At 37.4% G+C, this 26393-nt stretch overlaps 1 protein-coding gene across 13 annotated transcripts; it reads right to left on the bottom strand.

The window, feature by feature from the left end:
• Window positions 1-1655: 1655 nt before the first annotated feature.
• Pvr (PDGF- and VEGF-receptor related) lies at window positions 1656-25894 on the bottom strand. Of its 13 annotated transcripts, none has more exons than XM_089465694.1 (20): window positions 25647-25894; window positions 23680-23703; window positions 12096-12299; window positions 9831-10339; window positions 9064-9238; window positions 8235-8621; window positions 7717-7868; window positions 7451-7628; window positions 6891-7360; window positions 6557-6583; window positions 5878-6187; window positions 5361-5810; window positions 4811-5290; window positions 4593-4752; window positions 3980-4227; window positions 3643-3912; window positions 3253-3502; window positions 3114-3186; window positions 2897-3047; window positions 1656-2812 (listed from the first exon to the last, which is right to left on the bottom strand). In XM_089465694.1, the coding sequence occupies exons 3-20, from the start codon at window positions 12175-12177 to the stop codon at window positions 2250-2252; spliced, it is 4935 nt and encodes a 1644-aa protein (XP_089321820.1). In that variant the 5' UTR covers window positions 12178-12299; window positions 23680-23703; window positions 25647-25894; the 3' UTR covers window positions 1656-2249. The 13 variants fall into 13 exon arrangements, with proteins under 13 accessions (XP_089321820.1, XP_089321824.1, XP_089321823.1 ...); XM_089465698.1 differs by lacking the exon at window positions 23680-23703 and adding an exon at window positions 24312-24425; XM_089465697.1 differs by lacking the exon at window positions 25647-25894 and adding an exon at window positions 24312-24420.
• Window positions 25895-26393: the final 499 nt, after the last annotated feature.

The raw sequence follows: 26393 nt of genomic DNA on the forward strand, positions 1-26393 counted from the left end.
TATTATTTGTGGGAAGGGTATGAAAGCGTTGGTGCGCATAATGAAAATGTTTTCGCGATTAGCATGCATACACACTCTCGCTTGCTACATGTACTATGAGCATTTGTATGCCTGTGTGCGAAGCTCTTGCCGCCTGTAGCAATTTTACAGCCCAGCATTTGAATTTGGTCGATCTTGTGAAGTCCTCACATACATATGTATGTATGTATGTATATACATTTGACTGTGTGTACGCATGGGATGTGCTGTTCACAATTATGGGATATCACTTGTAGAAGCATTTGTATGCCTATGTGCCTTTACATGTGCGTGTGTGTATATCTTTGTTTGTATGCTTGGGAGATGAACATTGGCGTGTGCCTACCTCAACTTTTAATGGTGTGAACGATTTTGGGTTTTAATTGAAGATGCGCGCTTATATTTAAATAGCGGACTAACTAAAGTGACAGGTGCACTTCCCATTACTTTTGATACGTTTTTTTACTTGCGTGCACCTGTATATGTATGTACATATATGAACGGGTGCAGGGGATCGAAAATTTATTGAATTATAAATTTATTGAATTATCTTGTTAATTTTATTAAATTATCCTTGTTTTTATTGATTTCTTTATATTAAATTTAATGTTTTCTATTTTTATATTTATTAAATTAGTGATATAATATTACCCAGATTCCTATTTAAAACAATTGTTTTTATGAATTGTTAATAGAAAATAAAAGGTACTTAAATACAAGCTCTTCAATTAAAACCCAAAATCGTTCACACCATTAAAAGTTGAGGTAGGCACACGCCAATGTTCATCTCCCAAGCATACAAACAAAGATATACACACACGCACATGTAAAGGCACATAGGCATACAAATGCTTCTACAAGTGATATCCCATAATTGTGAACAGCACATCCCATGCGTACACACAGTCAAATGTATATACATACATACATACATATGTATGTGAGGACTTCACAAGATCGACCAAATTCAAATGCTGGGCTGTAAAATTGCTACAGGCGGCAAGAGCTTCGCACACAGGCATACAAATGCTCATAGTACATGTAGCAAGCGAGAGTGTGTATGCATGCTAATCGCGAAAACATTTTCATTATGCGCACCAACGCTTTCATACCCTTCCCACAAATAATAACGAAAACGCATGGCAAACGGCTTGAAGAGTTCGGAATACACTTCACGTAAGGGAAGAAACGGCAGTCTAACGCGAAGAAATTTCAATTTTCGTGAGCTGCTGCTTGTGCTCACATGCATACATACATATACATATTGAGAGAGCAGAGAGCAGAGAGAGCGAGAGAGCAAGAACAAAAATTGAGCATAGAGGCATCTTTTATTCAACATTTGACCATCTCGGTCGAGCGCATGAAGCGGAATGATTGTACCTTCGCATATTTTCGTATCCCGAATCTAAAAAGTGAAGAGCCGAGCAAATACGAATTTGATAGGCCCTATGAGTCAGATTTTTCGGTGTTGAAAAACTTTGTACTACATGTCTAGTCTATGTGTTCTCTGGTCAGTGCTTAGAGTCAGAAATGTTTTGTTTTTTAACAATATGCAGAAAATAAATTATCTTTTGGCTTTAAATAATAAAAAATTTTATCAAAAAAAATTTTCCATTATTGCAAAAGTTACACAAAAACAAATTTTAAAATGCATTTAATATTTCAGCACTTAATTTTTAAGCAGATAAATTTTCATGAACAAAGATGTTATTGACACATTTAAAAAGACCAAATTAATGAGTTAAATAGGCCTGCCTAAATAAATAGAAAAAACATATAAAGATCGTTTATAACTTAAGCTGTTATGAATAATATATTAACATAGAATCATAGAATCATAATCTCTAATCTCTTATGCCTAGTCTATGTGTTGTCTGAGTCTGTCAGACTTAACAATAAGCTGTTATACATTTTTCGTTTTTAATTTGATTAACATTTAAAATGAGTTAAATATATGTACATACTACATAGATATTCGCATATAATTAACATTGAACTTATGTCGAGCATATACATAGAGAACATACATATATATTCATTCTTAGAAAATATTGTACAATATGTACTTAATAGTACATGCATATGTGTGTGTGTATTTATGTATGTATGTATATACGAAATGCGGACACTAAACACTAGGCAATATGGGTTGAGTGAATTCTTAAGAACTATATCATGCCACTAGGTAGCATCGTTTAATTAAATATCTTCTATATATGCTATGCTTAGTTTTAATATCTCCGCTCTTCTTTCTCGTTGACCGCCTTCAATGGCTGGTAGCTGGGATTGGAGAAGGCATCTGTGCCGCCTCCTGCTGATTTGTTCGGCAGATTCTTGCGCGGCGGCTTAACGTTAACGTAGTTGTCGCCGCCGCTGCCATTCAGCGCTGTCTCGATGTGATGTCGCGGCGAGGGCGTGGGCGTGGCATTAACATACTGTTGGGGAAATCTCCGCGATTGCTCCGGACTGTTCCGTTCCTCGCCATCCGATGTGGAGACGCGATGCAGCATGGGTATCTCCTCGGGTGCCTGATCAGCTGCATCCACTGTCGTCGGCAATCCGTTCTTGCGTCGCACCGGCTTATGTATGCTAGAGTCCATATTGTTCGCCAGCGTTGGCGAATGCTGTTGGCCCACTGTGCGATTAGTATCTGGGAACGTGAAAGAGGTTTCGTTTGTGTGTATGGCTGGCAAATCGGCTAAGTCGGCATCGCCTTTGGGGCGCGTGGGTGAAAAGATGGCGGTGCTGTTCTCTGTATTCATTTGTAGATAATCATCGGATGATTCTTCAATTCCTGTTAGTGCGAGCATGTGTGTGTGTGAGTGTGCAGTTTAGTTAGTTACATCCACATCCAAGCGAAAACTCAACATGTACTTACTTATCTTTGGCACTATGTGTCCATTAACATAGCGTGGCGCCGATGGAGCAAAGTCGTCCGGCGCGCCCATCAGCGACAAATAGTCGGTGGGCCGGTTTTTCATATATTCTGTGTTCGAGCGCATATAGGGATCATTGAGGTCGAGATAATGCTGCAATTATCCAAATGAGATTCTCTTAGTAAATCATATAGCATTTGTTGTAGACATCCCACTTACATTGGCCACATCCTCGCCTAGCATGTCGGCAAAACGTCTTTCCAGTACATTGAACAAAGGTCGACTCTCGGGACTAGACAAATTGAAATGGGGTTCAATTGAAGCAGTTCATAAAGACTTCATTTTTCTTTTAATTTACCTCTTTCTCCAGCACTCGAGCATTATTTCGTAGATCTCCTGATTGGCATAGGGCGGCTTCTCCATGCGATAGCCATCGTTGAGCTTGTTGAACAGCTCCTGATTGGGATCAATGCCTGGATAGGGCACCTTCGATAGCGAAAATAGCTCCCATAGCACAATGCCAAAAGACCACACATCGCTGTAGGTGCTAAAGACATGATCGCTGAGCGATTCCAACGCCAACCATTTGATGGGCAATTTACCGCTCTCTGAAAATAAAAGTCGAAGAATGATTAGGAATTGTATGCTCAATTACCCGTAAAATAGGAAATATATGTATATTGTTAAAGAAAAATATAAAAATATAAAATATATATTGTTCAAAGTTAAGTAATTTGATTGATCTTACCTGATTTTTTATAGTTATCTCCTCTATACATGGAACGTGCCAGACCAAAGTCACAAATTTTAACCACATTATCTTCGCAGAGCAGGATATTACGTGCTGCAAGATCGCCGTGGAGCACCTTCTTCGAGGAGAGGTAATCCATGCCTCGTGCCACCTGGAATGCCCAACTAATCAGGTCGGTGGTGGTCACAGACATTGCTTCGGTGGAGTCTGTTTTATAGTTTGATCGCCAGGCGGGTTGAATTGAATTGTTGGACATGACGTGATCATCTAAAAATTAAAGCGGACAAATATTTTTATATCGAGTTCTGGAATTAAATTATAGTAGTAAACTTACCCTCTGGCACTGTGGTCATCACAGTTGCCTCCGTGGCACAGGTGTCCATTTGACGATCATAGGTGGAGCCACCTGTTACAGTGCGGCCGGCACGTGTGCCCGAACGTGGATCGTTGTCGGAGTTTCTGCGATTATGGTGCGTATAGTTGTTGTTTACGGAGTTCATGTGATTGATATATGGATGGTTCGGGAAACCGACGTTAGCATATTTCAAGCCACCACTAACACCACCACCAACACCACCATCACTGGTTAATATACATAGTGGGTGCACAACACAGACACATTTAGCAGGTTCAGAGCAGAGTGCAGAGAGGAATAGTAGACCATAAACCACAGGCACAAGCGCGCGCGCGTGCGTGTGTGTGGTGTATATATATATAGATGTATATATACATTTGTATAGATGTGTATGTGTATATTTTAAGGAAATTTGATTGTTGTAATTAGTTTGTGAATTGGGTTTCGTAATAATTAAGAGCATTTGTTAGCGCGAGTTGCAGCAGAACGGGAACAATGTTAGTTAACAGAAAATTAGATTAGAACAATGTTAGTTGACATTAGCGATTGCCTGAATGTTAAATGTTAACATGCACTTTTGTTGGCCACTTACCGGTGCAGATCGAAGTTGTCTGAGATTCGTTGCGTCATGATGGTAGGATCGATGCGATCGTTAATAGGATTAATCTGATTGATGAAGCACTTGCGATTGCGTAGTAAAAAGTTTTGTACATTTCCAAAGCGACAATACTCCACGATGACCATCAATTCACCTGCCAAAATGATATACATATGTAAATTAAGCTCTTAAGCCTAGTTTCTATGACTTACGCTTCGCTATGTTCTTGGTAACAGCGCCCAAGAGATTTACAACATTCAGATGCTGTCCCAGATGGACCATAATCTTTAGCTCGGAGACCAGGGCACGCACCACTTCCGCATCGGCCGTGCGTTTCACCATTTTGACGGCCACCGTGCTGACGGGTTCATCGCTTTTTATGCCCTCCGCCTCGCCTTTTAGCACCACACCAAAGGCGCCAGCTCCCAGCTGCTTGCCCAGCTTCAATTTTTCGCGCGGAAATTCGAATGCATGATCATAGGGCAGCAGTTCCGCCTGCTCATCCAGCGACAGAGCCGGATTGATCTGCTCCACATCGCCCTCAACAAAGTTGGCCAAACCAGCGGCCTTCAAGGCCAAATGACGCCGGCGCTCCTGTCGATAGCGTATGCCCAGGAAAATGCAGAGGGCAATTAGAATCAAAAAGAAGATGACAGTGAACCAAATCCAGGCTTTGCTCATGCCAGGCATATCTATAGAACGGGGTATATATATTACTATATGTATCTTGATATCTAGTTATCTACAAAGATTCACACTTACTTGCAATGATGACCTTGACGGAGTTTTCTATGCTGCCCAAGCGATTGGAGACCACACAGCGATAGTTGCCATCGTGCGAGGGATACAGATGGGGTATCAATAGCTTGGTGCCATCCTCAACAATGTGTGTGCGATTCGTCTCGAATAGCTCGACGTCGTCCTTGTACCAGTAGACCTTGGCCTGCGGCACTGCTTTCGATTTGCACTCGAGGATCAGGGAGTCGCCCAAATTGCGTTCGATCTTCGAGTTGGCATTGAGATTTGTGTATGACCATTGAGGAGCTTTTGGATCGTGTACGTAGACATCGATCTCACGACTATCGTACAGATCTGGATTATTGATATAGTGCGCACGGCACTCATACGTGCCACGATCCTTGTCGGCTATGGCATGGAACCTCAGTGTCTTCGTATACGAATATTCCGTAGTGTTCATATCCACTTCAATACCTTAAAGATGATTCACAATCAGTTAGTCAATCAATCAATCAATTAATGCTGTATGCAAATCACTTACCTGGACTGGCGACCACTTGTTCTCCATCGTGATACCATTCCAGATTGCCATCGAAGTGATAGGCCAAAGCAGAGCACGTGAACGTCTCCTCATCGCCCTTGGCTATCTTACGGTTTGGATCCAGGCCAGATATACTAATATTCTGGGCAACGTTGCCCAGAAACACATGCGCCCGGGTCTGGGATGTCATCGGCTTATTGTCGATTAGATTCTGAGCAACGCATATGATAATTCCTGGTTTATCCGGCGTAAAGATCGCTTCGTGTATATTCTCGATACTCAACAGGCCCGGTCGTGTGTTCGTCTTATACTGTTAAAATAAGTTTTATATGTTATTGACTGTATTTGAATATATTATATTTTAATTATATTAAAGTTATCTACCTTAACTAAAATAATATAAACTGTTAACAAGAAAAGAGTCTTTTAACAGCGGCAGTAGACTTTACATTACAGCAGCAGCTGCAGCTAAACAGCAGCAACTGTTAACTGTCAGCTTAACCATCACTGTTAAACGGCTCAGTACTGGTGCTTAACAGCAGCCTGTTTCCGTTTATTAGGGAAATTTTGAATGCTACCGAATTCTTTTGAGTTAATTCTTAAGATAACTAAACTAATTACTTAAATAAAAATGTATACAAATTTCTAGCTTAATAATCAGTCTGAACAAACCGAGTACCTGATATTTTTCCTGGACCTCTTTGGACTTGAATTTCAATTTCATTTGTGTAGAGCAAGTAGGGAGCAAAATACAAATAAAAGATTATTCAAATTGAATATCATATATACATTTTACAAATATGTTTAGCTTTTGTTTAATAAGTTTAATAATAATAAACAAATGATATTGGTTAGAAACTACTATAATTAAATAATTCACTAATTTTTGAGGACTTTGTTAGGATCTATCTACTATGGAGGGGAAGCGGTTTAGTCAGCTTGAATGGTTTTAACGTATAGTTAGTCTATGTAATACAACTGCTATATGCATTCATAAATTACTAAGTACTTACACTAAAGTTCTGCGATGCTTGCTCACATTCGGGCCAGCGCGGCTTTAGGCGACAGGCCTTGTACATAAATGTGACAACAGCAGGTGGATAGGCTTTGACGCTGCAGTTGAGATGGGCTTCCTCGCCAGCCACCACATAGACATCATTCATGCTGAGAACAGGTCCCGAGATGACGCTAACATTAAAGTCCAGCTGCTTGGCATCAACTCCATTCGTTCCCTTGAGCGTATAGGTGCCGCTGTCCTCGAGCTGCGCGTTAAGTATTTTCAGCGTTGTGCTGGACTCTGTTGCGAGGATTTTGAAGTTCGGTTCGGTGTCCCAGACCTCAATGCCATTCGGTTTGTACCACTTGAATGTGGGCTGCGGAAAGCCCTCAAAGTTGGCCGTCATTTGTATAGTGCGGTTCGCATGCTCGAGCACTGTATAGTGTTTAGAGGGCTCTGACACTTTCAGATAGCTGGAGTTCGGCTCTGTTTTGGTTGCAAAAATACATTTAAAAAGGTAAATACAAAACCAGTTCTATACTTGTTTTCGAAGTCAACAATCGAAATCTCACTCACGCATAACATGCATCCCGTAGGAGCCGAACTGCGTGACATGTGAGTCGCGCACGACACATTTGTAGACACCGTTATCAGTTAGCTTGGCATCTCGCACGGTCATGGTACTGCGGCCCACCTGATAGGTGTGATTCTTCACATTATCGTCAAATTTCGGAGTGGTGTTCGTATAGCGAAGCTAGGGGAAATTGAACAGATTTTATTTTACAATTCTACTCGAGTAGCACTTGATCAAATCGTATTTTCAGCGCTTTTTAATCCCTTACCTTATCCACTTTTTCCGGAATAATCCACTGCATATCGTAGACAACGCCGTGCGGGGCAGAGAGCTCGCAGACCAGCTCAAATGTTTCACCCTCGTAGACATAGCCACGAGACGTTGAGGTGATGACGGGCTTGTTGAGGCGATCGCTCGCTTCTGTTGTGCACGCAGAGAGGATTACGTTATTAAAGTATATTTACAGTTAGGTGAAGTGGCGCAAGCATTTGTACAGTTACATGCAGTGGGTTAGCCGGGGAGGTTTTAGAGGAGTTAGTGTAATACACATACAGGCGTTAAGAACTAAAACTAAAGTGTTAACAATTCGCTAATATACAAATTCAAAGCACCATTAATAACACATTCAAATAATAATTAGTAATTAACAACAAGCAACAATAATAATAATAATAATAATAATGCAAGTAAACCAAAAGCGAACAAAAATATCACAAAACAGAAATGAAAACATTATGCAGGACATTTAGAGGCAACAAGACAACAAGGGACAACCGCAACACTTACGCCCTTTTGGTTGCCTTGAGGGCAAAGGTTTCATCGGGGCCAACATCGTGTAGCTGCGCTTGAGACGACGCGGGGCAGACGACGATGATGAGGAGTAGGGCGAGGATGATGTTAACGAGGATGAGTCAAAGTCAAAGTTGGGGATATCATTGGCTACCGTGTTATCGGTATCGTTCTGAATATCGATATCGATATCGACATTGATATCGTTATCGCTATCGATATCGCTATCAACATGCCCAGCACCAGTTGTTAATGCAACGATATCGTTGGCTCTGTTAGTAACATTGATGGACTCATCGGCGAGATTCATAACCTTTAAATCATCGTGCGTTATGTTAGTTAACATCTCAGTCTGCACCAAAGTATTTTTGTCCAATCCGAATGCTGAGAATGTGTTAGCATATTAATAAGACAGTTATTGAAAAATATTTATATAAAAAGACAAATAGAGAGAGAGAGAGAGAGAGAGAGAGAGACACAGAGGCAGATTGTTGTATTTAACAATCTAAATAACACAGAAAACCTCACATTTAAAAAGCAATTACAATTTTATTTTCAACAACTACCGTGTGCAACTGTACTTCAGTGTGTGTGTGTGTGTGTGTGTGCTCATTGTGGTATGTGATTAATAAAAAATTTTGATTGCACTGTTGTAAGATCTTAGACCCATAGCCATTGGTGCAAATCCGAAAGCCTCTTGGAAAGTTTTAAGTAATAGAAGGATTTTCTAGTTTTTGTTTTTGTTTTTTTAAATATAAAGCAATATTTACGACACATATATGGACGGAAAATCACAAATCACAAACTTTGGGGTGCAAAAACTCACTATCAATATGACCGTTACCAATAAAGCGCACAACTATGAGCGTGCTTTCCTCTTCATTATCCGGCGAGGGGATTTTGGGCTCGCAATAATATTCACCGCCATCGGTAACGCTGCGTATTTCGATAACAAAACCACGTTTCGGATCATATCGACCGGTATTCTCACTGGAAAATGTCTACGGATAATATATATATTGATTTATTTGATGATTATAGTGAGGTATATCAGACATGTTTGGTAAAAAATGCGAGAGATGGGAGTTATGAGGGCAGAGAAAAGCTTTGAAGGACAATTTCTATCCTATCGATTCATTGATCAGCCACGATAACCTAACAAAACAACTTTTCGGAATTTTCGATCTACAAATTGTTGTTGTTACACTATATATATATATATCTATATTCATTTACGAATATGTGATATGTACAGATGAACGCAAATATAATATGGAGCTGACTAAATACATATGTCTATCGTTTATCGATTATAAATGATTACACATACTTTGGTAGTGTATGTTAACATTGTAGTCCGTGTTAGCCGCTTTGCATTTCCAGGAGGGCGGTATTTTGTCAGTTATGAAATATAGTGTGAACCCCACCTTGGGATCATAATTTGAATTATTGTAGAAATCTTGTCGGCTTTGAGAGGCCGTACTTGAGCTTATTTTACCTATCTGCTCGGCGTGATGAATGACAAATAAACATGTTTGAGAAGCGTGTGAATTGATAAGCACAAAGAGAATATATATCCTGTCAAATACTCACTTCACCATTGAAGGTTAGCAGCACTTCCGTCTCGGGCATGGTCGGCTTACAGGGTATTATCACCTCAGAGTATTGCCGAGCATAAATAATTGGTTCCTGCGCCACCAGCAAATTTTTTTTGTCATTCACAAACACATAAATGGTGCTGGCCTCATCTTCGTTGACCAAACTGACGAGCGCCTCCTCCGACCAGTTCATCTGATCGGGCGCCGACGAGGATTTGATGCAATAATAGGCGGATACATTATCGACTGTGACCTCCTCCAATACGAGCCTATTGCCAAATGGACGTTGTGGATCTTCAGTGTTCTCAAAGGGCTCACCCTGTTTCAATCCGTCGTGGCTGCTCCACCATTCGATGGGTTCGCTGGCCTCGCATTGCAGAGTATACGTTGTGTCAACTTCTAGTTTAAGGGAGTCTTTGCAGGGCGTTATAAGTGGCACACCAAACTCGCCGCCACAATTATAGGGTATGTCATTACCCTCGAGGTGACTTTGTGGACGGGGCACTAGTGAGAAAAATTAGAGATTAAATGTCAGCTCGTTTGGTATACCATTCTAGAAAATATTTCAACAACAAATTAACATTGATTTAACTATAACAATAAATGTATCGTATATGAGCTGTTATCTCTTAGTTAGGCAGGTCTTAGATGGAGATGTAATCTAGTGGTATTTGCTGGAACTTTAACAGGTCTATGCATGGAAGTATATATGCAGATATATAAACAATCTCTCCCTCTCTTTCTGTATTACTTAACTTTTCTTTATCTTTCTTTCTTTGTTTTACTCTCTCAGTCTCACTTTTCCTTCTCTTTTTCTCTCTGATACGTCTCTCTCTCTCTCTCTCTATTGTCGTCCACCTCAGGATTTATCTCTCTTTCAATCGCTCTCACTCATTTTTAAGTACTATATTAATTATAAGCTTCGTATTTTTCATATATTGACCTAAACCTATTGAAGCGCTTTGTAATTCTCTATCTCCATACAGAGTCTGTCATTTCAAGTAGACATATATGTATATGTTTATATACACATAAATACAATATTGTATATTATGTGTATTATGCTTTCTTATGAAGTCAATGATTTTTTACTGGCGATAACTAAATGGAGGACTGTTGATTGCATTACGCTCTTGAATTGTATTCACTGTTCGCGAAGTAAATAAAAGTATACAGGTTTGATTTAATATCTGCACTAGTATAACATTAATTTATCTAAGGTAAAGTCTACTTTAAGCAAGAGCAAGTAAAGTGTAGACAAAAACATTATACAGATATTTAGGAATCACATAGCTGCTTGAGGCATAATAGTTTCGGATAAGAAAAAATCTACGTCATATCATAGCAGCTTGTTTCTCTGGGCTGAGCGTGCGAGAAATATGCCATAGATAACTTGAGGCTACTTGAGGCACAACAGTTTCGGATAAGAAAAAATCTAAGTCATATCATGGCAGCTTGTTTCTCTGGGCTCAGCGTGCGAGAAATACGCCATAAATATGAAGTACTACTTAATAGAGCTCGCTTGTGGTAAACGATAGAGCATATTATATTTTACGAGTGACACTTTAATGGGATATACTCGATCGTTTTAATGGTCGGCGCCACTACCGAAAATGAAGAGCGAAGAGAGGAGACATTCGCTTATCAACGATCGTTCGAAGTTCACAATTGTGTCTAGCAATTCACTTAAGACTCCATAGAGATTGGATGATTGGAAGCTGGCTGGATGAGGCGATCGAGCGTGGATCATAAATTATAAGGAAGACAAGAAGCAAAGGCCTGTGCGATCATCATTGTATGGAATAAATACTCATTTAATATATATGTATATATAATATAGAGCGAGAGAGAGAGACGCCATATAGACACATGATATATATGTCAGAATTTATATATATGCATACACATATGTACTACTCATATTTTAATTGTGTGAATTGCTTGCGCTAAACATTTCATGGCCATCATTTAAAACATTTCAACTAAAAATACCCTGTATGCAAGCTGAGTTCCAACAGATTTAAAGCTAAGCAGTTTATCTATGCTTTTGTTGTGTAGTCCTTTATCAAAAGTTATTTATATATATATGTATATGCGAATAGAATTTATGGCATTTATCACTTCTCAGAAATTCAGTCGGAAACATGGCAAAGGCCCGAATAGCCCCTATTATTATTATCTACTCCAGATTAAATGGTAATATATATATTTTTATTTTTTATATATAATTTTATTGCTTAAACAGTAAATCGTTACTTACATGCTTGATTGTAGTGAAAGCATGAGATTCCGATGAGGCAGAGCAGCAAAAGTTTACGCATTTTGATAATGTTAATTTGCATATGTTAAGTTTTATATTTAAATAGTTGTTTTTGTTTTCTTTTCTTTTTGTATATATTTGAATATATATTTAAGATATCTGGCTGAAGTACTTCATTGTTATCACGAATTTCGCCTGAATGCACTGCAAGAAATGAATATGTTTAACTTTTAATTTATTACGAAAATATATTTTTAAAAATATATGATTTTAGCCTCTGATGTATTTAATAATAAAAAGTGTAAAAAAATAAATAAAATTTTGCCAATATTTTAAATTTTATTTAGCATTTATTTAGCATTTATTTATTTATTTTTTTAATTTGTTTAACTTTTAGTTTACTACGAAAAAAATTTATAAAAATAAATTGTTTTAATTTCTGATGTATATAATAATAAAATGTGTAAAAAAATAAATAAAACTTTGTCAGTATTAAAAATTTTATTTATAATTTTTTTTTCTTTTTTCGTTAAAAATGATAAGAATTTGTTGTTATTTGTATTATATTTGTATTTCTTTTTAGCTTATAAAAAGTAAGAAACTGATTTTTGTATTTTTTTTTGTATTATTACTATTATTATTAATGCTTTACTATTGTGTATGCTTTAATTCACAACACTCTATACCCATTCACAATAACCGAATGATTTCCATTTCGAACGCTGCGCGCAATCTCTGCAACCCAACTGAATGCTTCGACTGGCATCTTGAAACTCGAAGTGAATTGAGGCTGTTCGGGATATTGTTATTGTGCTTCGGTAGTTGGTTTGTTGATAAATAATTGTAATATAACTTAATTTTGTGCTTGTTTCTTTATGGACTGCTGAACCTTTAATCTGAAAAATGCGGTATTATCGCAGCTTCAGTATATCGTATTTAAGCGCATAAACAAAAACAAATTGTGTCTGAGCAATGGAGAATAAGACATCAACAGAGAGAGAGAGAGAGAGAGAGAGAGAGAGAGAGAGAGAATAGATAGTGAGAGTGAGAGAGAGAGAGAGAGAGAGAGAGAGAGACAGTGCTCACGCATCAACAAAGCTTTACGCGTTACGCATACGCACAGTGTTACACAAAATATTACAATGGACATCCGCTACAAGCGATATCCACAGTGAAGCCAGATCAGTAAAATGTGGAGCAAGAACAACAGCAATACAATAGCTCTGCGAGGGTGGCCGGCGACATGCGGCGCACTAAATAACAACGAGACATGCACAATTAAACATTCTGACTAAAACACACGCACATACAACAGGCAATTGGCTCTGTTTATGGCGGGTGGCCGGGCCATAAATATGCTTGTAATACATACTCACAGACAAGCCAAACACCCACCAACCCACATGCCACATCTGCTTCAGTTGACAACAAGTGGTCATATAGACAGGAATTTCACAGGAATTTCACATTTGGCCAACTGGGAACACACCCAGAGACTAATCAGCAGAATGGCGCGACAGCATATGGGGGCGGTTTGCTGACATTTAAGCCTAGCTAACTTGTTGGCTAATTGTCTTTTCGGGCGGCCAAAAAGACGTCAAACAAAGGCATTTATCTTTGTCAACGACAGCAGGACATAAGGAATCCATGAGTCATCTCTAGTTCGCTAACATCTAATTAATGTGCTCAACCTCTCGCAGTCACCTGAGTGCCATTGCAGGCACTTACACCTGCAAATATTGACAGCTCGAATTGGAGGGACAAGTTTAATCGCTTAACCATGATGCGAGCAAGCACTTAGTTAATGGCAGGCCAGAGAGCAAGACGCTTGTACATGCCAAGCAGATGCTCTGCAGCTAAACTGACGTTTCAAATGTACACGTTTAAGAGGATTAAGCTCGTAAAAGGGACCGTATAAAACCGGTTAGCTTTGGAAAGCAATTGGCTTTTGTAGATAGTTATTTTCATTTTCAATTCGATACTTCAGTGGATTAGCTTGAGCTGCGCAAGCCAACAGCTCTATTAGAAATTACATATTATATTTTATTAAGACAGAATAATAATTACATGAAGTCATTCTTCTTTGTTGCAGCTGCTGTTTGATTGAAGTGAGAGTCTCACTTCAATTTATATACAAACAGTAATATTTACATATGCATGTACATGCTTATACAAGACATTTACATACATATGTGTTTATTTAAGTACGTATGTACATATTTGAATTTATATACATAAATATACACACACACAAACATACTTACAAACAAAAACCCACACACATATTTATAAGCCAATTGGCTAAAAAACTTGAGAATATAGAATACAAAGCTTCAGGAGAATCGCGTAGGAGAGCAGTGTTATAATACAGTGGATTTTTAAAGAATGAATATGTATATAACAATAAAATGATCTTAACATAATATTGTGCCCTAATGCCCGCTTATCAGAAAACTCTGACAGTTAACAGTATACTGTTAAACTTAACAGCAATGCTTCCATACACATTATTTCATTTGTTTTTCACGCAAAGTTATATCATTTATTTCATATTTAATAACAACCGCTGCCACGTAGCCGCATTGCCCGCTGTAGAGAGTATGACGACTTCCTTGGAGCAGTTTCTCTTCAATTGCCCACAGTGCGCTGCTTCTATGAAATGTGTCTGGCAACATGTGGCCAGCAATTAGCAACATGTTGCTAGCAATTAGCAACATGTTGCTAGCTAGCGGCGTGGACATTGACTGCGGTGGCTGTTGCTCATGTCCTCAACTGCGGATTTTTTTTATATTATTATTTTTTGTTGCTGTCGTGCAGTTGCCATAGCGACACGCCTACTTTTGCATTTTCAAGGGCGCTCACGCATACCTCTGGCCAGTTTTTGTTTTTTTGCTGCTGCAGCAATTGCTGTTGTCGTAGTTGTTGCTGTTGCTGTTGCCGCTGGTGGTGTCGTGTTGGCTATTTTTAACAGCCTCGTATTCCCCTCTCAATGGGCCAGCCCCGCCTAATTACCCACTCGCCAGCTCTCAGCCGCAATTGTTTGCTGCCTTCAGCGCAATTAGTGACAACTGCAGCGGATTTAATTTGCGTCCCTTTCGCACGCAGGAGCTGCTGTCCATCGCTATTTGATTTGTGATTTAATTTCTTGCTCAGACATGATTCAACTTTGGCAGTTTTTTTTTTCGCGTGCTTTAAATAATCTTTGCTTAGGTGAAAATGATTGAAAATATTTAACATTCATGTTTACGTGCGGTTTGTTTGCGCCGTCGATGACGTCATAGGTGAACGGTACGCTCGGGCGCACACTCTCGGCTCACTTCAAATCAGTGTGAGAGAGAGAGAGAGAGAGACACACTCATTGAAAATGCCTCGCCATGAAAATCTGTTTACATAAATGACAATATTTGCGTATTAATTGAAATGCGGCCCAGTGAAGCGTCTGAACTGAACTCTCTGGACTCCCCTTAGCAATTGAGCTGCCATCCATATGCATATCAAACACTTTTCGCACTTCTCCATATAGAAAATAATCATTGGAAGACATCAATTCAATTGCTTGTAATGCATATGAATAGGTATTTGTCGACTAAATAATTTCGTATAGATATTTTATGTTATATGTATATATGTATATATAGATATTTCGCGATTTCATTGAATAATGCTTCATTTGATACTCTAATAGCGGATATATACAAATAAGCATATGGGTACATTTGATATATGTATGTATATGATATATATGTATATTTGTAGATGTATATGTATGTATACGTGTGTTGAGTCGTGCTGCTATCCCCCTGACTGCAATCATACATATGTTTTTATTAGAGTCGAGCTGAAATTTTAAGCCATGTGGAATAAGTTGAAACAGTTACGTGAGCTCAACGCTATAAAATTCGATCTATATTCTGGTTATCAGACATATATTTGCATATATACTCTGTGTAGGTCAAGATGCCTTTAAAGTTATTCTGAAAAAAATTTGTAAAATATTTTTGCATTCTCTTTTTTTTTTGCAATTTATTTTACGAATTTTATAGGGATAACAGATTATATTCGTTTTATAAAATAATAGTCTAACTGCTCTTGCTTTATTTGTCTTTGGAAATGCTTTATATTCTCCAATGTTTTAAAGCTAATATTATATATTTTTAGCTTCTCTCTTCCGCAATTTTTTAAACGACCCTCGCATGTGCTAAGTAAATTATGATATTTGATATCTTTATTTGTGGTTGAAATGCTGATTTTACCTTATTCATATTTTGTTTACATATATATATACATTTTTTTTATTTTACAATTTTTATAATCATTAAATTTCTCATCATGTGGCATCTAGTATAGCGCCCATTACTCACTCTCAGTTATATGTGTTTTTGTTTTTAATAGAGATTTATTTTTTACAGTGTATGCCACGTTATTAATCGCATTTCGCATTGGTGAAAGAAATAGTTTCAATTCTTTGAATCGATGTAGAAAATATATCTATATATATGTGTATATATGTTTCTATGTATTTAAATTTAGATTGTTGCATGTTTCAGTTCCATCAACGCCTGGAATTTTCATGCTTTGTAGTTGTTGTTGTTTATGGGTTAAGTTTTTTGACAGTTTGCTTGCTTGCTGGCTTTTTTTATGGCCAATAAATGGAAAACTTTGTGGCGCTTCGCGTCCCTTGGCTTTAGATTGCATGTGCAACAGATTTGTAGCTGTCTTGCGGTTGCCGGTGTTGGTGTTGTTGCAAAAGCAACAACAGTAAACACCTCTACGTGCCGGACTGCCACAAATTGTGGCATCCACTGACCCTTGTTGTTATTGGCCATTTCTTTTCATTTGGCCCTGCGTGAAAATCTAAATTTGTTTCGTTTTCTGTGTCTAGAATTGAATTTTATGTTCCGGACTTAACGATTCCAAAAGGAAATTGTTCGCACAGCATGTCGCACATTTCGCGTTTTATTTTGGAATCCTAGCGCAAGTTCTGCACTGAGAGAAGAGTTGTCTACGACTGGGAATTTATAGCCAGACTTTCTTCCAACGCATATTTCATTTCCACTGTGAGATACTTGAGGCTAAGCGTACACTATGAGAAAAACTGAGTTAGCACTGGGTTAGAATGTATAACTAGGGTTTCATTTAAACGGTGAAGCACATCCATCACAGATCATAAAACATCGACAACTCAGAAATAACTGAGGAATACTTTTTAGATTCTTACTTACATATAAGACCTTAAGGTGCGATACATCTATTGTTATATTTTTCGTGATGTTTCGTGTAAATGAAGCGTTTATTTAGGAAAACTCATCAGTTATTCTCCAAGTGCTTTCTCAGCTGCATTTTGCTAACTGTATTTTACATTTATGTCGCTTTTTGTTGCTTCATGACCTTTGCGAACGGGTGGGAAAGTCGAGTGGCTTTCCATCTCAATTGTTTTGCCATTGCAAGCGCAAGAACTTAATTGCAAAAACTGCTTAAGCAAACAAAAACAAACAACGACAACAGCAAATTCTTGGCCATAAGCCAAAAAAAAAAAACTGAAATGAATGCAGCCAAAAATATGAGGAAATATGTATATTTTCGACCATTTGCAATTGCTGGAGGCGCAAAGTTGGCGGGTGGAGGAGGCGCGCCAGTGAGGTATATCTGCTCATTACAAATTCAAACCGTGCAACGCACGCAAATTGAAAATTTTTCACAATTGGGGGCAACAAACGATTTTTGTGGTTTCAGCCAATTTATGGGCCTAAACCATTTGACAGACAGCTGAAGCATGCGGGCGTTCTCTAAGCTCGCGCATAAATCAAACTTTAGCAATTGTCAATTGTACGGAAAAAAAAGGTAGCTGCATATCGGCATAGATCTGCAGTGGGCGGGCAATTGTGTTGTTTGGACTTAGCAGCATGAGTTGAGGCCAAAAGGAAAATCCAGTGAACACATGGAGAAAGTGCCAATAGCAGATGTCTGCTTAGATAAGAAGCATACCACAAATGCTAACTGGATTTCACATATATCGAGTGCTGAGGGAGGGAGTTGTATATCTCAAAGACATATGTATGTATGCCTGAAACGACATATAATATTGAATGTTCATAGGTCTTATAGATAGTGAGTTCAATGGGCTGTGTACAGAGAAATAGAGAATACGTGGGAGTGAATAGAATATCCCTAATCTAGTATAAGTGAAGCCGCATTTTAAACCAGCTGATTTCAGGCCTCATGCATGCTGAGTTCAATGGGTCATGTCTACATTTCTATGTTGTGGGAGTATGTTGTATATCTATACTCTACTTATTGATAATCCAAATTATTATTAATTCTAACATGAAAGGCTTAAAATATGTAATAATAATATATTCATAAAGGCGCCTTACTATATACATATCTAAAATTTACATCTTAGCTTACGACATATTCTACTTCTAAGAACTAAATACTCTAGAAATGGGTTGAAATTGGGGCTCTAAGCATTATCATTAGGCTGTTCCGCAAAAAAGGAAAATGTTGGACCATGACGCTATTCGCGTGCTGTCGCAGATGATGACGAAATTAGCTGGAAACACATGCCATACTGAAGGACCTGTCTAATTCATTAGTTTTTTATTTCTAATTTTTTTTCGTGCTTAAGGGTCGCGTTGTGTGGGCGTGAAGTCAGCTAAAGAGCAATTAGTGTAACGTTCGCCACATTTTCGTATCTTATTAGAGATATACGTGCACTGAGAGAAAATTAAAGTAGTTGCAGCAAGTAAAAGGAAGATAATAATATGTATGAAAAAGTAAACTACAGATATTTGAAGAATAATAGTAATAAAGAATAATAATAAAACGGTTAGATAGTAGTACAAGTAGAAGATATGTATATTTACTTAATAATCTGTGAAGTAAATATGTTTGATTAGTATTGGAAGTGTTATTTCTGATTATACAGATGTGCTATCTATGCCTTCTTTACTCTGCTCTTCAATGTTAATCTAATTAACTATGTCAAAGACTCGTATTTTTTTTCGCTTGTGCCATATTTTATATGGCTGCCATATGAGCAAACGATCTTGAGTATATCAATAACAATAATAATAATATAAACGAGAAATGTATCGTATATGCATAGGTATTACTATAATATATTTTATTTATTTATTTTATTTTTTTAACCAACCTAGAGTCATACACAAACATAACACAGCTTAAGTTTGTAATGTTCTTGGATTTTGAAATATATACAGAAATTTGTAAAAGTATCTTAATATACATATATCAGTTCAAGTAACTAGTTTTATTTATTAACAAAAATAAATAGGTGTAGTATATCACACACATGATTACACCTTGTTCTACTTATACATATTATTAGGAAGGTTATCAAATTACTCTCGTATAGGCTGTAATTATTTTTGCCTAGTTATTTTGTTTACAAAGAATTTTTGTTATTTGTTTATATGTTGTTTTATTTTTATTTATTTTTTTTTAGTGTAATTTGCGTTGCAGCTGTCGTGCCAGAACTTAGGGCTGTCTACTCAATATCTGCTAATGGGCCGATGACACTTATTGTCATACTTGCAAAATATGTCAGCTACATGTTTCTTAAGTATTGTTAATTAATTAACTAACTAATCAACAATTTGCTGCTGTTGTTATTGTTGTTGTTGTTATTAAAGTTTGACCCAGTATTTGTTGACCACGTTACATGTTGCTCAGCTAATTGTGATATATGAGCCGAAATAAGTGAAGCTAGTTGGAGCGTGTCGCGTGGGCTCTGTTGACATATTTCCGCCTTGAGGGCGGACCAACAAGTGCAGCTCCACACACACACACAGAGACTCCCGCTCTCTCTCACACACACATGTAGAGCTGACAGCTGCTGCCAGCGGGTGTGGGGCTAGTTGGGAGTTGGATGTTGTGCAATGTATCTATTGGATTGCTTACGCCCACAGGAGCGCGAGCTGCTGCTTTGCGACATGGCTGCAAGTCTAATGCATTATTGCTGAAGTGCAAACGCTTTGCTGCCTACAACAACAACAACAACAACCACAACAGCAACAACTACAACCATATCAACAAGAACAATAAGATCAACAACAATTGCACCGCCAGCGCCGCAGCTAATCTAGCAGACAGTTGCATAAACAACAACTGGGAAAACAAACACGCTTTGCATTTTGATAAATTGGCAAGAAAAACAGCGGGACAGCTGCCACGCCTACAGCCCAATTGCTCACAAGACGCTAGCCGATAAAGGCCGACATTTGAATACATATTTATATATCTGCGTGTATGTATGTTTATATAAGGTTTTGTTTTCGCCTGCTTTCGGGCTCACATCAAGTGCGGGCGAGCTTAAGATACTGTATCTCGCAGATACACTCGCAGTGCTTATCAGCCTGTTTAACATGTGTTTTGCAATGCTCGAACATAATGTGTTTGCGTATGTGTTGCTTATCTAAGCATTTGTAGAGATATGTAGTTAGCCGAGGCCTTAAATTGTCGCCCAGAAATAGCAAAGCGAAATGCGGCAAAAGTCCGAAATGCAAAATAGTAACAGCAGCCAGAGCAAAATATTTGGGTTTTTGATAAGGGCGCGCATCTGTGAGTAACTACACGGAAATTACCAGTGTCTTGTTTGTGTTCTGTTTTATTTCTTTACATAATTACAAAGAAAGTTGCGTATTTCAAATTAAAATTAAAAGTGAAATTTTCACTCGGCGATGCACAGAGAAAAGTTTTTGGCAACTCATATGATCTTTAAGTGAGTTCGTCTTAATGAAGTCAAATAAAATTTAATTTGAGCTTCTGCCAGCTGCTGCAGCTAAGCTAAGAAAATTAAAAATAACAAAGTTAAATGCCTTGGGAAAAATTATGAATAAAAAATGAATTATAAGAATTATAATAATATATTGTAATAGAGATATATATATAAACCTAAGACGCTAAGAGTTTGCCAAAGCTAGTCTAAGTTATCTCCTCTTAAGCTCTGTCCACAAAGTAAGAACAATATTACTTAATACTTAAATTAAATGAAAAGGTAGGACATTTTGGACAATTTTTATTTTGACTGAAATTCGTAGAATTTTTATTAAACGTAATCTCAATTTAAATGACATCATTAATATCTTGCAGTGTAACAGAAATAAGCCTCAAACTAATTGTCGCTTGGGCATGAGTCAGAGGCTCAGGGGAATGCTCATTGTAAAACCGTTTGGGGTTTTCAGCAAATGTGGTTTATATAATTAGTCCGTTGGTAAAATTCGCCGCAATCTTGTGATATTTTTGAATTAGTTTTTTTTTTTTTTTCCAGCTTTCGATTTCATTTACGCGACAATTAAGTGCCTTTTATTAGTGTTGTATTTTATTGTAGACAGCTTTGTTTTGTTTATTTTGGCTTCAATACAAACAATTTTTGTTGGCAATTTGTTGGCACGCTGCCCGATTTATATATCGGCCATATATTGTTGTTATATGTAAACAGCAACAGCCGCAAATATTACGTCTGAAATAATCTTCAAGTGGTTTGCGGGTTTATTTATACATTTCTCTTTCACATCAAATTCTGAGTCCCGCCTTCGATTGGCAATGGCATCGAAAAGGTTGAAATTGCATTCGATTGTTGATGTTGTTGGATGTAAATATTTAATTATGTTTTGGCGCTTTTGGGTCACGGAAAATGCACGCAATGCATTTTACAGGCATTTCCAGCAAAAATAAAAAAAAGTTGAATAATCATAATAATAATAAATACGAACTGCAGAGGGTTGGGGTCTGGGGCGGAAATCTGTTTCACAATGAGATTAAATTTTTATTGTTGTTCGCAGGCAGTTGCGTGCCAAGGCGCAAAGTTTTCCACACTGCGGAAAATTTACGAGCAGCGAGTGCCGGCTAAGAGGTAAACTTGAAAACTTCTAAATAAACATAATGAATAGCAAGAAAATTCATCTTGCTTTCCGCTCTCTCTCTCTCTCTCTCTCTCTCTCTCTCTCTCTCTCTCTCTCAGGTGAAAGGCAAGGCTTTAAGTCCAATGGCTTTGTATGAGTTATGGCTAAGACCTTAACGTTTTTCGGCTTAAACAGCACATGAACTCAAGTATACACACTCACACACACTCACACAGAAACTCACACAATTACACCTTGGCAATTGCCACCCACCAGGCTGACCACTCGGACAGCTCAATAGCCTGGCTAAAAAAATGTTATTCTGCCAGCTGCAGCACGTTTAAAATACCCTGTATGCGTGCTGTTTAGTAAGAGGGGTATGCTCTGCGCTTACAAAATTACACAGAGTTATCCCATATATATGAAGTATTGTAAAGTCAGCTTTTCTGCACATATAAAGCATATAATATAATATATATATTTTATTTATTTTCTTTCATTTATATTTATATTTATATTTCAATTTTATAAAGAGTCTTTAAAGACGTCTAAATTCCATTTGCAGCAGATTATAGGGTATGCCACTGTCGAGCCCGGCTCACTATACGCCCTACTTAATTATTTATGAACTGTAAAGGCAAATCCACTTACCCAAAACTCTCCAAGCCACGTTCTCAAATTCATTTGCTTTGTACTGCGGCGAAGTACAGTTAACTGCGCATATGCCTCGAGTGTAGCGTATTAGAGTTCAGCGTAATGCAATTGGCATTCATTTGATACACCGAGATACCGGGAAACGCTAAGACGCTACGCTAGCACCTAGAAAAAGGTGTGAAAATTTGCTGCTGTTGGCCATTTCCCTTGTAAATATTCGAGCTTTATTGATTTTCCCGCTTATCAAAGCAGTTAAAAATCGTTGCGGCGGCAAATGCTGCAACTAGTTGCGGCTGCAGTTTCACTTGCCTCAACAGCAACAATTTGCCACAGTGGTGGTTGGAGTGATTGATGCAGCGGCAGCAATTAACGTTCTCTGGCAGCTGAGGCTAATGGACATATGGGGCAAGTGGATCTCGAGAGCGTGCATTTAATAAACAAATCGGACACAGCAGGCAATTTCACAGCTGACCCAATTGGATCAAACAGACGCAAACTGTAAGTATGTATCTTTGATTCCAATTTGTGTGCAGAAGTGCTTTTGATCGATATAAAGATACAATTTGAATGTGATACCATGATTGATACAATTTACAATTTGTGTGTCGAAGTATCTAGGATGGCACAAAATAAATAAAGATCACATACAACAGACAGTTTGTATATGTAAAGTATCTTTGATTCGATATGAGATACAATTTGTATGCATTAAGATAAATTTTGATTCTATAGATGATACATACTTCTAATACCTCAAGATTGATTTCAAAGATTGTATATGAGATACAATTTGTACGTAGAATGTAGTTATAGTTCCAAGTATCTCATACAATTAGAATATAATAGGTATCTTTGATGTTGCTTAGGGTAAAAGACTATACAGAATATCTCATACAATTAGAATATAATAGGTATCTTTGATGTTGCTTAGGGTAAAAGACTATACAGAATATACAATAGTATATTCTGTATGCTATAATTATATTATATTCAGAATGAGATACAAATTAATGTAAGGAGTATTTTTCATTCAATATGCCATTATGAATGCAAATTTATCTTACCATCAATGCAAAATCCAATTAAAACTGCAATGAAATATAAGAAACATTTTGATACAATTTGCATATGAAAAGTATCTTTGATTGCATCCATACGAAATATAATTTTATCTCATTGCCTGTCATAACATCTTTGACTGAATTTTGTGTCTAGCCATATGTTTGCCTGACTCATGGATCAATGAAAATTTGTTTGTCGTTTCAGTGGGAGCTCGAACCATTTGATAATACCAAACCTCAATTTGTACTCTGTTTGTTTTTTGAAGCCCTCCCTCTGCTCGTAACCGGTTTAAGAAAGTTGTTTTCAAAACTTGTCTGCCAAAAAAATAAAGAAACAAATACAAAGACGTGAAACCAGCTCGTCAGAACAGTCTCTTGGGCATGCCCTAACACAGGGTATAACTTTTTTGTCACGCTACTTATGAAATATATTCCATGATCATTTTTAACAATCGATTGATTTGTTTGGGGTCTGAGTAAAAAGGTTTGTCAGATTTTCAATAGTTTTAAAGATTAAAATATATTATAAAATTCCCTTCACAATGACAACTGATATGAAAATTAAATCGAATTTTAAATTAAAATTCATGGAGATTGAATGCTTAATAAATTAATCTCTAAATAACTTTACTTACACTTGTAATGCCTTTATCAATAATACAACTTCTCTCTCTATGTCTGCCTCTCGCTCGCACCCATGGTGTTTTCTTTTTACGTGATAAGCCGTCTGGTGTACAAACGAACGAATCCTGGTTTGGAATTTGCCTTTATCTCAGTCGAGCTTTCTTTTATTATTTGTATATAATATGTATGTATGTGTATATTTTTTATATATATTTTATTTATTTCTTTCTAAAACAACAACTTCTTAACATCTAAGAACTATATCAGCCAGTTTTCATGGAAACAATAGCAAAGTAAACCGAAGTTGAGCTCATCGTGCGAAATGCAATGACATCTTTCATATTTATTATTTGCCTTAATTGAAAAGGGTATTTAAATGTGTGTTACGATTACTGTTTCTTGCATTAATATATTTATTTTTTGGCAGCTGGGTCATTGGCTGCAACTGCAGCAAGTCACGAGCGGAGACGTCATATTGTGTAATAGATACAAATAAAATATCTGCAAGACGCTTAGGCCAGATCCCAGATGATGATTAAGCCTGGCTAGTGGACAGTCATTGCTGTCAGCTGCTTACGCAGTCTACAGTTAACCACAATAACAGCAAAAGCAACCGACAACAACAACAACAATAACAACAACGACAAAACAACGTTTATTCACATTCATAAATGCGATGAATCACGGCCAGGTAACCGGGTCGTGTTTGTTCTCTCAATTCGCTGAAATACCTTCAATGCCCACACACACACACATACATTGATACGTTTTAAAGTCACTTATCAATGAAAATTAATTTGATAACAATACACAAAAAGACAGAGATAGTCAGAGAGAGAGCGAGAGAGGTTACAGATAGCGGTTCAAGTAATGATAATATATATGGGTGTACGTCTCCCTGAGAGCACCAAAAAATGCATTTAGATTAAAATGCGACATTGAGCGCTGTCAATAGACGTCACGTACACACACACACACACACATGCTCACATTACACTCATTCAATATCTATGTCTTATAGAGTTTGCATTTGAATTTCTATACCTAAAATATTTATTGTTGTGTTCGTCACCACCTGTAGCACTACAGATCTCTATCTCTCTCAGGTCCTCTCTCTCTCTCTTTCTCTCTCTCTCTCTCTATCTCTCTCTCTCTCTCTATCTCTCTCTCTCACTCTATCTCTATTATTTTGCACTTTGGCAAAAACACAGCTCTCACTATATACATATATCTATATTTTATCGCGTATTTGTTTTAGGCTACGCATTAGCACCTTTTGATACTCGATTTTATCTTTATTTTTTTATGTTTTAAATTTTTCATATTTCTTTAAGTTATTTGCTTACGTTTTGAGTTGAACTTTTGTATATTTACACTTTAAACATCAAGAAACACATTTATTTATCACTCTGTCAGCATGTTAAAACAGCTCTATTTGCTTTAGTTTCCTTTTTGTGAGTGTTTCAAGCTCATTTAATTGTGTTTTGCACTCTTTGAACGGAGTTTGAAAAACCCGCGGCTCGGGCTCACTTCTCTGTTAAAGCGTTCGTAACGTCCGCACGGCGCGACTCGCTGAACTGAACTAAATGTTAAGCGCTGGCTTTCGTCGTGAGCGTTGTCATTTTTCCAGAGCACAAAAAGCTAGATTTAGCTAGAAAGGTAGCCAAAAGAAGCTGAATCGTGATGTTGACATTATCGCTTATATAAATATGTATTCGTACTTTTCTTGTTTAGTTTTTGCTCGATTTGATTGATTTTGTAATTTCTATTAAATAATTTAATAGATTTGACTTGACGACACTCGCATTTCATACAAAAATTATACAATGATAGTAATAAGAAAAAAGTTAGAATTCCCACATCTCGTTGTTTTCAAATTCTAACCGGAATCGGACTTTAAAGAAAGCTAGATCTGACGGAAATAAAGCTAAAATGGTATCAGTGCTAGTCATGTAAAATATTGAGCGAGAGACTGCGGCAAGATTGCGTGCGGTGCTGCCAGATCGTTGAATTAACTCATTTGTACTAAATGCTGCAGTGCACAGAGTTCTATAGCAAATAGCTTTGCAGCGTGCTGTTGAATACGTTAACAT

This window comes from Drosophila arizonae, chromosome 3, assembly GCF_054131065.1.
Source record: "Drosophila arizonae isolate 15081-1271.41 chromosome 3, UAZ_ARI_1.0, whole genome shotgun sequence".
In the NCBI taxonomy this organism is placed as follows: Eukaryota; Metazoa; Arthropoda; class Insecta; order Diptera; family Drosophilidae; genus Drosophila; species Drosophila arizonae.